This window comes from Talpa occidentalis, unplaced genomic scaffold (genome assembly GCF_014898055.3).
Source record: "Talpa occidentalis isolate TD23 unplaced genomic scaffold, MPIMG_talOcc4v2.1 talOcc4.14, whole genome shotgun sequence".
Lineage (NCBI taxonomy): Eukaryota > Metazoa > Chordata > Mammalia > Eulipotyphla > Talpidae > Talpa > Talpa occidentalis.
The window spans coordinates 5,067,072-5,082,637 of NW_023601433.1; the positions used below are offsets into that span (position 1 = coordinate 5,067,072).

The 15,566-nt window shown below is 42.9% G+C and overlaps 1 protein-coding gene across 9 annotated transcripts in view; it reads right to left on the reverse strand.

Moving 5' to 3' along the window:
- AKAP13 (A-kinase anchoring protein 13) overlaps positions 1 to 15,566 on the reverse strand; it is a 252,783-nt gene that overhangs the window by 67,887 nt on the left and 169,330 nt on the right. For all 9 annotated transcript variants that reach the window (XM_054694745.1, XM_054694744.1, XM_054694743.1 and 6 more), the window contains one exon: positions 2,894 to 2,969. In XM_054694745.1, the coding sequence (XP_054550720.1) occupies positions 2,894 to 2,969 (76 nt within the window). The remainder of the gene's footprint in view (positions 1 to 2,893; positions 2,970 to 15,566) is intronic.

Consider the following 15,566-nt stretch of genomic DNA (forward strand, 5'->3'; position numbering starts at 1 on the left):
AGCTGCGAGCGGTCCAGCTGGCAGTCTAGCAGACCACGTCCAAATTCCAGACTGGAAAACAGACCAGCTCGAGACGTTCTAATGGAAACTTCACAGGGAAGATCCAGCTTCACCCCGGTAGGAAGACCTCACCCAGAAAACAAATCCAAGCCGGTACTGTGAGGGACCACAAAGCAAGTGTGGAGTACGAGTCTGCTGAGCGACTGAGAGGATGGCCGAGCTGGAACAGGCCAGGAAGGCCAGGAGCAGGCAGAGAGGGGGCCTGCAGTCGCTATGAAATGCCCACAGGTGGGGGGAGCCAACAGGCAAAGCTACGGCACATGCTGGTAAGCTTTCCAAATGAATGGAATCCTTTCTCTCTTCCTAATAAAGCGGAGCAGCATGTGAAAGTGCAGGCAAGAGCAGCGAGCACTGGTTTAGAGTCAGAGCTGGGGCTTAGACTGAGGCGTGGCTTCTGCTAGACCGACGATCCCAGGCCAGTGATTTCACCCCCTAAGCCTCTCCACCTCCACAGCAGGGAAATGGGAAGGAGCTGCACCGCCTGGAAATGGCTGTTGTGACCATTAGAAATCAGCTATAGGTTAAGTAAACAGAACCTACACATTAAGTAACTGCAACTCCACCCTCAGGACACAGCTGGTGTGTGACAAACAAGGCTGATGAAATTAAGGCTTTATTGACCAAGGACGTGTGACTTCACAAGTGGCTCGCAGTATATCATGAGAATGATATACACCCCACACCCCATCCAAGAGAATGTTTCTGGGCGGTGTGTGATCTGGTAGGTTATTTTGGGTCTGGGAAAGCATAACATTTTTTCCATATAAATTAATGGTAATAGTGTTCCCAAATCCAAAAAACAAGCTACCAGATAAGAATGTTCTACTTTTGGATGAAGAGGGCAGGGGGTCTGGACTGTGGGTGAACCAACGCCATTTTATCACCCACACAGAAATCTGTCTATAACTCTTTGGGTCCTGAGTCATTAGTTTTAGAAACTAGCAAAATGTATACTTTTAAAAGATGTTATCTAGTTGCCTGGATTCAAAACTACACACAAGCACATAAACTACAGCTGGTGAGTGGAGGACCAAGCAGCAGGAGCCTGGGTTTAGCTGGCAGAAGCTGACCAAGATGCTATCTTGCATTTATCTGGAACTGAAGACTATGCAGAGTGATTGTGAAAGATACTATCTGACTTGGCCTGGCCCTACTGCTTTCGAGCTTTGTTTACCAAGTAGAAAGAAAGAAGCCTGCAACACGAGAAGTACCTAGAATTCATAAAAATTCGCGTCTGAAAATCAGAGTCTTTGCTCTGAGGATCAGAAGCATAGTCCAGATCATGGGTTTTGTTAAATTGAGGTTTAAAAAGAATCACTCTACAAGGAATAAAGCAGTTATGCTCGGCTTGGAGGGGGCTGAGGGAGGAATCAACACAATTCAAGACTACACCCTGGTGAAAGGCTCAGGGGTTCAGAATTCATTCCTTTAAATGAGTAACTTAAACTGTAACACAACGGAGACACTTCCTGTAAATATTCAAGCTGTAAGGCCACCCGATTCAACCTTTAGGAGGCAGCAGTTTCACTGCTTGGTGGTCAGGAGTGACTACACTTGCAGACAAAGCCCCAGGTAGCTGAAGACACTAAACACAGTAAGGCGTATACTTTTAAGCAGAAGATTCTATGGGGCTGGAGGAGGGAAGTGTCAGCTAAATCTGTGCACTGGGCCAATCTTATCATATGTATGGGGAGCCTACAACTCAGCCCTAGGATATAGTAACATCCTTTAATGGCGTTCTCTATGTCAGACAAAGACAGAGAAGAGCATTTTTCATGTTTCCAAAACTTCCTTTGGACTAAATTCAGAGAGCTGAGAAACAGCAGGAAACCTCTCTTTCGTTAGAGGATCTGAACCGTTTCTCTGCAAATGGAGTATTACTGCAGGGCACCCAAAGCAAAAGCATTTGTAAAAAGTGTTTCAGGACTGAGTAGTTTTTAAAAAGCAGGTCAGTAAAAATTGGTAAGGCAAACAGAGGCTTTGCGGTTAAAGCAGACTTGAGAGCCCACACAGCTGCAGAAACAGGCAAGGGGACTTCCAATTACTCCCCAGATCCCTGGAACAACACTCCCAAGAAGGAAGGCCAGTCACGCTTCAGAAATGGGGAGGCAACAGGGCACCTCCCCACGTCACATGGAGAGCGGCGAACGTGGGGTAAAAGACTCCTGACGAACCTTGAGGCATGTGCCCCGTACCATTAACAAGCAAGCTCGGAAGAGGATTTGGCTTTGTGCAGCTACTGCTGAGCTTCCTCACACATGCTCCAGGGGAGACGCAATCCCTGCCAATACTGACAAGTTGATGGTGCTCCATCTCAACTGCACAGCAGAATTGTGAAATGAATTTAAAGACTCTCTGACACCAGGTCACACCTCAGCCCAACTACATCAGAATTTCTGGGGCAGGAACCAGGCATCAGCATATTTTTAAAGTTCCCCAGTTAATTTCATCTGAAGTCAAAACTGAGAGTCAAAGGCTTAGTCCTAAATAATATAGTTTTACTAGCTTAACAAGCTTTTATCACCTGAATATGCACAGCACAGATGCCAAGACTTCACAGGTGAAATAACAGATCACAACACCGGAAGTGAACACTTACAATTAAAATCAAATACAGGTAATGTAACAAGTGCTCATTTTCAATTAGAAAACAAAGTGTCTACAAACCCAAATCACATCCTCTCTTCCTCCCATCCACTGACCACATGGTGAGGAAGGACAGACAGCTCTCCAAATGGAAGGACCAGTGATCAGAGGAAGAGTGTGGCTCCAGGAAATGGCCATTTCACAAGCAATTATTCAAGTCATTGGAAGTAGGAAAACCCCTGCTCACCTGGGCTCTTCGTAGGAGCCACAAGAGCTGCAGCATCAGGGCACGGCTCTATTGTACACCAGCTTTCTCGATTTATCTGAAGGAAAAGAAAAACAGATCAAGTTTTAGAAAATGCAATAAAGGGGGATGACTTTACAGCTACTCCTAGTATTTCCACTGTATCAACATGTCTATCTTTAACACCTCATTGCAAACTAGGCAAATTTATGTCACAATACGATCAAAGCAGGGTCTCCCCTGGTGGCGCAGTGGTTGAGCGCTGGGCTGCGAAGCTGCCCGCAGCCTCTGCAGCACCAGTTCAATCCCCGGCCACTGGCGAGGATCCCACATGCCGCGTAGACCTCTCCTGCCACGCCCGCTGCTCCCCTCAGCAGTGTACTTTGTCAGTCTGCCTGTTCTGCTCCCCGCTCTGGCTCTGGTGAATTCTCTCACCCTCCCGTGCTTCTGACTGTACCCAGTGCTTGTATAAATAAATATATCTTTAAAAAAAAAATGGAGCGTATTTAAATAAAAAAAAAGAAAAAGAAAAAATACAATCAAGGCAGTCGATACTGAATTCAGGCTGTAAAGAGACTCTTAAAGACAAACCCTGAAAGCTGATTATAGAACTGAAGTGTCCAGAGGGAAGGGGTTGGAAAAGGGGTGGGGAGAAAGAGCAAAGGGGGCACAATGAACTAAGGTGGAGGATGACGGCTGACTTCCTGGTGGGTGTGCTATGGTGGTAGCTGGGGAGGGGATTCTCCATCACCTCAATTAAAATTTAATTAATTAAAAAAATAAAGAGACTGTCAGTAAAAGTTAGGAATATAATAGCACTAAGAAAAAAGATCTGTTATGAGGAAGACCATGGGCCATGTCCAGGTTGAAGTAAAAAAGGCTAGCAGATAAATAAAATTGACCAAATGGTAAAATACATATTTGATGTTCTTGTTTGCAAGTAAAAAAAAAAAATCAAAACAATTCTTATATATTTATTCAAGAATGACTATAATGTTGGATAGCAGGTTAAGAACTTTCTGTATATCTAATTTAACCTTCACAACAGCTACAAAAATCTGTATGATCTTTATCCAAAGAATGACCAGGGTCTCCCTGGTGACGCAGTGGGTTGAGCGCCGCACTGTGAAGCTGTCCGCAGCCTCTGCAGCGCGGGTTTGATCCTGGCCGGCCAGGGGAGATATCTACATGGCGCGGCAGACCTCTCCTGTCTCGCTCGCTGCTCCCCTCAGCAGCGTATTTCAGTCAGTCTGCCTGTTCTGCTCCCTGCTCTGTCTCTGGAGAATCCTCTCACCCTCCCACACATCTGGCCTGTACCCTGGTTCTTGTATAAATAAATAAATCTTAAAAAAAAACAAAAACGAATGACCAGACTCAGAGGGGTGGCTGGGGTAATAAGTCTATGCTACTGCAAAGCATATGAAGCAGTAAATACATGCTATTAAAGCAGCTCTTAATTTAACCTTTCCAAGTCCCAACCATCTTAACATTATAATACTCTAATTAGAACAGTACAATTTTTGAAATTGTCATTTAAAAATTTTAACAGTCCTTTTTCGTAACTGATAAAGCACAGACACACAAAATCAGTGAGGAGACAGAAAATTTGAGAAACATTATCAGCGATTTGCTCTAATGGACATGCATAGAGCACTGCACTGAACCAGCAGAACACACAGTTTTCAAGAGCACATGGGATGTTTGCCAAGACAGACCACATTCTGGGGCATTAAACAATTCTCAATTTGAGGATTAAAATCATATGAAGTATGCTCTTTGGCCACAACAGTATTAAATTAGAAACCAAAACAAAAAGGTACCTGGAAAAACTTCAAATATTTAAAAACAACTTATAAAACAAACATTAAGGAAATATTTAATATTGGTTAAATAACAGGAAATATTTTGAGCTGAATAAAGACAAAAACACCATGTATAAAAATTTGTGAGAATCAGCTAAAACAGTGCTTAGAGCAAAACCTGTAACAGTAAAATGCCCAGATCAGTGAAGAAAAGTCTCAAGTCAATGATCTAAGCTCCCACTTAGAAAACAGAAACAGAGCAAGTTCAACCAAATCAAACACAATAAAGAAAATAAAGAGCAGAAATCAGTGCAATAGAAAAACAATGAAATAGAAAACAGACCAATTACATCTAGCTAGATTGGTAAAGAACACAAGAAAGTTACAAATAACCACATCAGTAATTAAAGAGAGACATCATTACAGAGCCTACAGACACGGAGAATAATAAATACTATGAACAATTTTATTGCAAAATTCAATGTTATGGAAATGTTCCATAAAAGACACAAAATATCAAAATCCACTTAACAGGCACCCAAAATGACCTATACTATTAAACACATTGAATTCATAGTTTTAAACCTTCCTGTAAGGGAAACTCCAGGTCCAATGATAAATGCTACCAAACATTTAGACAAAAAAATAATAGCAAATCTACACAAATTCAGAAAATAGAAGGAAACAATACATTTTATGAGCCTGTATCACCCTGCTTCCAAAACTAGATGAATGCATTATCAGAATACTATAAATCAGTGCCCGCAGGAAGACAGATATAAAAATCATGAACAAAATTTTAGGAAATTGAATCCAGCAAATAAAAAAAGATAAACTTATCATGATTTAGGAATTTCATCCTAGAAATGCAAGATTGTTTAGCACTTGAAAAGTCAATTTATTTACAGACCAACCCCCCCCCACCCTAATGATTATCAATAACGCAGAAAATAATTTGGAAAAATTCAACATCTATGCATGATAAAACTCACAGAACACAGGGAACTGAAGGGGAATTCATCAAACTGATAAGGGCATGGGCACCTATTAAAACAAATAAACTACTGTTAACATCACACCCAATGGTTAAAAATTAAATGCTTTCACTCTACGATCAAGAGCAGTGCAAGAATGTCCACTCTCAATTTACATTGTACAGATGGTTCTAGCCAATGCAGTAAAGCAGAAAAGGAAGTAAAATGCACAGATTTGGAAAGGAAGAATTATAACTCTTTATTTACAGATGACATGATTGAATGACTACACAGAAAATTCTGAGGAAAGCTACAAAAATGCTACTAGAATAAGTTTTGCATAGGTGCAGGATACAAAGTCAATATACCAAACCAAGCCAAACCAAACACCCAAAACAACACTAGGTCTATATATCACCAGTGAACAATTAAAAATGAAACACAAAAACTAAATACCATTTATAATCGTATCAAGGAATATAAAATAATTAGGCGTCAATTGAAGAAGATAGGAGCAAGACTTATACTTTAAATACTACAAAAAAAGTGCTGATAAGACTTAAGCTAGGCCTAATGAGAGATAATACCATATTCACAGATCAAAATACTCAGCACTGTTAACTCTCCTCAACTGATCATCATTTGATTTGAGGACTTACTAGAGAAGGTACAGGAATCAAGCCAGTACAGAGTACCAGCAGAAAGATAAATAAGATCAATGGAACAAAAGATTCCACACACAGACTTTCACAGATGAAGCCTACAGATTTTGTACAAAGATGCCAAGGAATACCAGTGAAGACAACAATGGCCTTTGAACAATCAATGTTGTAACAACTGGATGTGGAGTACAAACAAATCTCCCCCAAATCTTAAACTTATACTCTCTATAAAAATAAAGTTGAGATGCATCTAAATGTCAAAAGCTAAAACCATAAAACTTCTAGAAGAAAACATGGAGAAGCATTTTTTTTGTGTCTGGGTAAAACAAAGATTTCTTAGCATGCATGAAAAACCTGATAAATTTAACCTCATCAAAATGAACAACTTTTACTCCTCAACAGGCATTGTTAGGAAAAGAAAAGGCAAGCCACAGATGGGAGAAAATATTAAAACAACATCAATACCGGTACGCAGAATATTACAATAGGGAAAAAAAAAAAAACAACCTCTTATAATACAATACTAAGACAATTTTTTAATTTTTATTTTTTATTATTTTTTTTTTATAGAGGCATGCTTTATTTATTTATTTATTTATTTATTTTGTTTGTTTGTTTTGTTTATACATGCACTGGGTACAGTCAGAAGCGCGGGAGGGTGAGAGAATTCACCAGAGCCAGAGCGGGGAGCAGAGCAGGCAGAAGGACCGAAGTACACTGCTGAGGGGAGCAGCGGGCAGCAGGAGAGGTCTGTGCGCCATGTGGGACCCTCCTCTGGTGGCCGGGGAGCAGCTGGGGATCGAACCGGTACCGCAGAGGCTGCGGGCAGCTTCGCAACCGAGTGCTCAACCGCTGCGCCACCGGGGAGGCCCTAAGACAATTTTTTTTAAATGGGCAAATAACTCAAACATTTTTCGAAGAAGTATGAATGGCAAACATGCCTTCATAGCCCAACAGCATTAATCATCACAAAAAAGAAAATTAAAAGCACAGGGAGTAACAGTCCACATCCATTAGAATGGTTTAAATTCAAGAGTGATGATACCAAGTGTTGACAAAGCTGCAGAGCAACTGTAATACTGACCTTTGCAGGAGAATGCAAAATAGAACATTCACTTTGAGAAACAGCTTGGCAGTTTCTTATACTGTCACATGTATGTTACATACAGCACAGCAATCTTACTCATAGTGTTTACCCAAGAAAAAGAAAACTGTGTCATCACACAAAGACTTTTGTTGGAATTTTCACAGCAGCTTAATGAATGATAGTCCCCATGAGCCCAGGCTGCCATCAACTGTGATTGGACAAAGTTGGTAAATCCATATAATGCAACAGACTTACAAGGAGAGGGAACGAACTCCTGATACAAACAACCACCTGGTGGGATTTCAAGAGCATAATGCTAAGTTTAAAAAAAAAAAAGCCACATGACTACCTATTGAATGATTACATTTAAATAGTTTAGAAAGGCCAAATCAGTGCGAGAAAGCCTCTTAGTGATAAGCAGGGTCTGGAGGAAGAGGCTGACTCCAGGGGGCCAGGAGAGAACTATGTATATGGATAATAGAAATGTTCCTATCATGATAGTGGATTTTTGAAAATCACAATATCCTCCTTTTTATTAAATTATAAAATGGTTGTCAAGACACACACTTTTAGAAAGTGTTCCTCAATTCTGTTTGTGTGCAAGACATGGTTTTATTTTTTTTAAGAGATACGAATTAAGCATTGACACTTTACTCTCCTTTTTTTTAAAAAAAAAAAAAAAAGATTTAGTTAGTTATTTATACAAGCACTGGGGTACAGTCAGAAGCGGGGGAGGGTGAGAGAATTCACCAGAGCCAGAGCGGGGAGCAGAGCAGGCAGAAGGACCGAAGGACACTGCTGAGGGGAGCAGCGGGCGGCAGGAGAGGTCTGCGTGCCATGTGGGACCCTCCTCGGGTGGCCGGGGAGCAGCTTCGCAACCCAGCGCTCAACCGCTGCACCACCGGGGAGGCCACAAGACATGGTTTTAAACACAAACACAAACACAAAATTATCAACTTCTTAGTCTTCAAGTTATTCAGTAGTTACAGCTAAACTACCAAGTACAGCTATTTTATGTATAGTCAGAATTTATGGAAAATATTACAGAGACAAATGAGGAGAAAACCATAGCTATTAAACTGGTCTGAAAATTTGGTCAAATGTAGGTCACACAAACGTTTGTGAGAACTCATCAAATTATAAACTTGCACTGGTGAAGTTTTTCTGCTAATAATAAAAGCAAGAAGCCAGAGCTATGGTGCTTAATAGAAGATCATTTTGAAATTGAAGAGAAGTTAGTTTTTCTTCCTTTAATGCCCCAAAGAGGAAGAGGATATATGAATATAGCAACTGGTTAAATGATTAACAGATATAAAAAACAAAAAAATCTAACAGCACCGAAGAATGCTGAGCTGCTCTAAACCACTATGAAGTTGCCTTCTCCTCCCAGGACCTTCAGCAATTCTCAATCAGTATTTCGGGACATTGCCCTAAATTTCGATCACCTTTTTAACACCACACAAGTGATTCCATGGCTGTGAGTAAACAACATTCTTTGCTTCCACATGGAAGACACTGACAGACTCAAAGCATCTGCAGTTGCAAAAAGTGAGTTACACATTTCCCAAAATAACAGCATACTAGCATATATGTAAAATGTCTCACGAAAAAATTATAAAACTTTATTTACAAATATTTAAAGTAACACGTAATGCACGCTTAAGAACTAAATTTAAATTAAATCAAAACTCTTTAACTGAACACACCGATTTCCGAGTAACAGCAGAGAAAAACATATCAGTGTCGGGAGATAATTCTCCAGGGGCCTCTCCTGTTTCCTACGAGTGGAGGTCAAAGATCTCTTGATGTGACCATCCCTGTGAGGTGAAGAACTCTGACCTAATTTCATTTTTTCAGTTCTGCTTTTTTTTTTTTTTAAATTGAAGTAACACTGGTTTATAAGTTTATGACCTTCAGTTTTTAGCTGCACAGTGATGCCTGCATGATCAGTGACAACTAAGACCCACATCTACTATCCTGTAGTTTCTCAAACCTTAATGATGATGTACTCCTTGTTTTTGTAAGTTTGTTTTGATGAACTTCTTATCTGGTGATAATTTCAGGTCTCCAGGACAGTGACAAGTAGTCCAGGTCCTCACGTACCTCCTTCTTTGCTAGAACTCACATCCTCGCCCCCACGGCAGTGCCGGGCGGGCACCACAGCGTGCTGCTGTTAACTGCACTTCGGGCTTTATCTGAAACTTCATTATGTTTTCACTGATGTTCTTTTCTGTTCCAGGATCCACTCCAGGATACTACTTTGCATTCCGCTTATGTGTGTGTGTATACTTGCACATTTTAACATCTTTTCTGAAATACATAATTCATAAACTCTACAACTTATACCCCGAAGTGTATAATTCAGTGGCTGAGCCTATTCACAGAGTTGTGTATCCATCACCACTATTTTAGAGTATTTTCATTACACTAAAAATGCTTCTGTACACATCAGCAGCTACAATCCCCAGAATCGGAGGCACCACCTCCGCGCAGGCCGTTGCCAATCCACTTCCCGTCTCTAGGGATTTGCCTGTCCTGGACGCTTCATGTACGCGGCATTCCCATTAAGTGGTCTTCTGGGCCTGACTTCCTTCACTTACCAAAGTGTTTTTTCACTTTGATTTATTTATTCCTTATTTGCAGACATTCGAGTTGCTTTCATTTCCTGGCCGTTATGAATAATTGTATAAAAGAATATACTACGTACATTTTTGTGCGGACGTTTTCATTTCTCTTAGGTAATATACCTACAAGTGCAACTGCGGGTCATACGACAACTTTTTGCTTAATGTTCTGAGGAACTCTCAGGGTTTTTCAAAGAGGCTGGACCACATGACATTCCCACCAGCAATGCACGCATGTTTGAATTTCTCCACGCTCTTGCCAACACTTGTCCTTTAGACTGTAGCCATCCTAGCGATAAGGAGTATCTCATGTAAGTACTTCTTTCAAAATGGGAAATAGTTTTTGATCTGTTGGTTACTTTCTAGGAAGGTAGCACGAAGATAAAATGCTCCGCACCTTCTGATTTGCTTCCTTCCTTTCACTTAAATAAGGTTTTAAACACTAGCTATGTATCCAATCATTGCATCCAGTCTCAAAAACAGAGGTAGTAAGAGAACATGTCCTTAGGTGAGAGAACCTCTCATAGCTTAAGTGAGAGAGACAGGCCTTGCCCCGCATTCAGCACACAGAGGGCCCCAAAGGTGTGTGCTGACTCGGACAATGACGCCCAGTTAACAGAAATGGGAATTAGCGAATGGAATGATGCGATGACATGCTGTATTTTAAATGCTACCGACACCTCTGGCCAGGCCACAAACATTACACACAGACACAAGCCAGATAACAGCTCTGCTCTCCCACTTCAGGCAAAGCGTTGCACAATATGGCACGGGAAAGTCAGAGGTTGCCACACCCTGTAGAAGCGGAAGAATCAGAGTTTCTCCGAGGTTACCAAGAAAAAGCGGGTCCACAGTACCAAGCGCTGCAGAGAAGTCAAAAGCAAGAAGAGAAATCTATTGCTGCTAACTATTAAATACCAAACTGGGCAAGTGTGAGGTGTCTGGTGACTTTGGACAGAGCAGCTTTTACAAGAACTAACCCTGCAGAAGAGCTCATGGCACTGTGTCAAGTATGCCACCTCCATATCTTTTTTCTGCCCCATCCTCATTTTTGCGGAGGCCACACTCTCCGCGTGGCCGGATGTGGGGGCGTAGCTGTGCTGACTGTATGACACAGGCAGCTTCACCGGCTCACAAGAACAGAAGCTACTTGACAGCCAAATCACATCTTTTACCCCCGGGGTCTCCCCCAGAAGGTGGAGCAAGTGTGTGGCTCCTGGTGGAGGTTCCATGATCAACCTTTCAGTTCACTCAGCGGTTTTACAGGAGAACCGCAGGCAGCTGGGCGAGCCGCCAGGAGACTCTCTTCACTAGACCCACTACACCCAGCGAGGTGGTAGGAGGTGAAGGGACACGAAGGTACGAAAGCAGGTCGGTGAGCAACAGCACTTCTTCCCACGTCTCAGCACGGAGCAAGGACTCGACAGTGAATAACACGACGTGATGCGGGCCCTGCTGTCCCACGTGGAGGAACAGGCGCTGGGCTCCGTTTTCCTCGCCTTCTGCCCGGGACGCTCTCCCCAGGCCCAGGGTCTCCTCCTCCTGCTCCGTCTCACGACTTGACAGTTGTTTAAACAATTTTTCCTAGCAATATAAAATTGAACAAGTCTGGCAAAGCACACTTAATAGTGCCAGAGATTCGCTGCATAATAGAAGCGCGGTTTAATTTAGACAAAAATATTTAGAAAACATTGAAATGAAACAACTAAAATATGGAACAACAGGTGCCAATTTTTCAAACATTAAAATGCTGTAATGGTTTTCATCTGTCCTTGGCTTTGTCTATTTCCATGGGCCTGCATTCTCAATCACTGGGGGCTCGTTAACAGGGGCTGAGAAGGCTGGCTGCCTCTAAGCGCAAGACGCATGAGCAGACCAGACCACAGTGCAGATGCGCAGAGACCCCTCATTTGAAGGAGGCTTCACTTACAAACATAAAGGTAAAAATGTGCACTGAAAAAGAGTAAGATTTCAGGGAAAATCAAGCAGGAATTGAGTAGATATTTGCATGCCACCAGACATTTAAGAAACACAAGAACGAAGCCATTCTGAGACTAGGAGAGGCCCAGAGTTGAGAGGCTGTTGAGAACTGGGTCCTAGGCACAGGTAGGGGGATCGCCCCACCTCCCCCCATATGCAGGTATGCGCAGACATGTTCACCATGGAGGAGAAAATGAAGCCACACCCAGTAAGCCAAAGACTGCCCCAAAATGAAATCTGACCAATCACTGCTTAACAAACATTGCAGCCATCGGATCTGCACTGAAAGTTCATTTGCATTAAGCAGGACTTTTAGTGTGTACATAAGCACACCCCCCAGCGGGTTGCAGGGGCTTACAGCTCAAGTGCTTCTTGCATCTGATTTCCTGGACTGCACTCCTGAAATGCCCAGTTTGCTGTATGCAAGTGGTAACACCGTTGCTGTAACCTGACCAGACTTCTGGGTCAACACAATGCTCACAGCAGCACTATTCACAGCAGACAAAAGGTGGAGGCCGCCAAAGTATCCACTGACAGATGGAAACAGGCAGAATGTGGCACGTATAAAGAGTGGAATATTATTCAGCCTGTAAAAGAAAATCATGACCCTTGCTACAACATCGTTTCCAGAAAGCCTCAAGACATTGTGCTAAGTCAAATAAACCAGTCGCAAAGGACAAATACTGGATGATTCCACTTGTAGTAGGTACCAGAGTCCTCAGATTCAGAGATAAAAACAGAATGGTGGTTGTGACGCACTAGGGGGAGGAAGGAATGGGCAGTCACCATTTAATGAATACAGAATCTGTTTGCCAAGATGAAAGTCCTGGAGATGGACAGTCATGATGGCTGCCCAACAACGTGCCTGTGACTTCATGCCACTGGACTGGAAGCCTGGTTGTGGCAAAGCTCGTTCTACACATATATACTCTGATCACATAAAAAAGAACTGCAAAAATAGAATAAAAAACAAATAGAATGAGTGTGCAGCTGTTAGAGAAGCAAGCTTGCTTGCTCAGAGGAAAGTCTCAGGCAGCCCACGTAGCCAGAGGCACAGCTGGTAATCCGGGCCAGATGCTACCAATCATGGGCAATGCCATTACCCGGAGGATGGAGCCCACATGCATGTAGCGTGGAAAGAACGTCCAAACACGTATCAGCGCTTTCAGCCACATCCTGCGCAGTGACAGCAACACTACCCATGTCATATTCTTGTGTCAAAAGTAGCAAGCCTACATAAAAGTTGCTTAAGAAATCTAAATTGGAGGACAGAAACCGCCCCCCACCTCCGTCCTGTTTCAGAATCACTGATGTGACACCTGAGTTTGCCCTCATCATGATTCTAGTTTTCAGTGCTTCCCTGTTTCTTTCTCACTCACCCAAGACAGCGTAAAGGCCACACGATGTGGCTCCATCTGAAACAATTTCAGTGTGTGATACTGGCCAGACACTACGCTGGGCCCTGAGGACGTTACATGGCAACACCTCTCTTCTGCGCGCCAGAGGGCGGCCTCCAAGATGAGGTTTTCACGTCAGTGGATGATAAGCTGATTCTTACACTATCAATGTTCTTCTCAGCCAGCTCTGAAACTAGGCTTGACCAAAGATTCTAATCACCAGCAGAATTCGGAGGCAGAACAGAAAGCAAGAAGAGAGTTGAGACTGCTAAGAATTTCATAAGTTTTAAGACAAATGGAGAGGCGGAGTATGAGCCCCTCTGTCCAGATTTTCCCCGAAGAAATTTTTGAGTTACCAGCAAAATTCAGGATTAGTAACTGACTGAATGGTAGGAGAGAGCACAGCCTAAGATAACTCAGAAATTCTTTTTAGCAAGGAGGTGAAATGAAGAAAATAAACTCCATGCCCACGTTTTTCAGAGGAGTAAGTTACCAAAATCCACCTTCTTCTGGTTCTGACCCCACTGAAGACTCTTCTGCTAAAACACAAGCTCAGTCCTTTGTCGACAGTCTCTGAGATAACCAGATAATGGACACTACGAGCAGCCGACATGCAAAAAACTCTGGCGAGTCACAGCGCATATGCAACATGGGATAACAGGAGTTAGTTACTGCAGAAGACATGCCAACCCGCCCAGCTAATTTCTCATTCCTGCTACAAAGCTTGGGGCCCGTTGTGATTATCGAGGCCACGCCCACGTAATGTTCCCATCAGTCTGAAAATAGAGCTGTACATATTTTCAGTGGCGAGAGAACGGCCTTTTATTTTAGGCGGTGTTTCTGCTACTGTTTATATCCGAACATCCTAATAGTTCGGCTCATGGTTACACCCAGCCTTCCCAGTCATTGGCCCTATTTACTTCCTTTGCAACCGTCTTACCAGATCGACTCAGAGATAAAGGGCTGAACAACGGGAAGCAAAGCCCTACCATCCGGACATGGAAGCCAACACTTGAGTCAAAATCTTTTCGGGGAATCAGAGACTATAGCTGACCAGATATGTTAGTTGCCCTCAATCCTGCACCTCCTGTATCTTTTGTCTGATGCGATGCAGAACTGTCTTAGAAAGCAAGCGAACTTTCAAAGGATGTATATTCCTCTGTGAAATGATACCAGAGTTAAAGACACACCCCTGAGATAGAGGCATGAGGTCACCAGACCCGCCCAGACACTACGGATAAAGAGGGGGTTGTTCTCCTCTGCAAATATTTTCACTGAATACACTCAAAACATGGTGGTAAATCTTTTAACCATTCATCTGAAACTCTAAATTACTAGTTAGGAGGGATGGTCTCAATAAATGATCAGTAACATGAAGAATTATGGTCACTGTCAGTAGGCAAAAATTATAAAATGAGTTAACCAGAAGCGGCCCCTGGATCAGAATCAATTTAAATCAGCAGTTAACCCTAAATTCCCACTCCGGTTTTGCGTGCAGCTTCAAGTACGTGCTGTCCTCTTGCGTTAGGAGCAGTCTCAGGGTTGTTCAACATGAGTCGGCTACAGAACTGTAGTAAGCGGAGGATCTTATTCACCAACCTGGGAGGTCAACACAAGCTTTTTGAAGGATGCTGTGAGAAGAGCAGGATGATACCTCAGGGTGTCTGCCAACAAACTTCTACCCCGCCCCATGTTGAACACGTGATACACTGCCAGCGACCACTCATCCTAAGAGCGACAGGCCACACACGCACGTGGGCAGGGGGTGAAAAGAGGAATGTCACACAGGGAGGGTGTGTATGGGCACGCCGGGCTGGGGATGGAGGGGTGTGATCAAGGAATGCCATCAAGTTACAGCTTGTATTTAGAAAACTTCGCATTAAGGTAAGATACAAGAGCTGGTGTGAGGATAAAGGGCACTAGACGCAGCCGGAGGGAAAGTCAGGTGCGGAAGGGCTACCATGGCAACGACTATATAGAATTGAAAGTGCAAACAGGCCAGAGTGCAAAGTCCATGAAAGTGTGGGGACCTGACACGGAATGAGGACTCTGAAGCTAATCTGCAGTGAATTCTCAGCATGCCCCTGGCCTTACAGGGCTAGGGCTGTAAAGGTAGACAGCAAAGTGATGGTTTTTGTATATTTCTATAC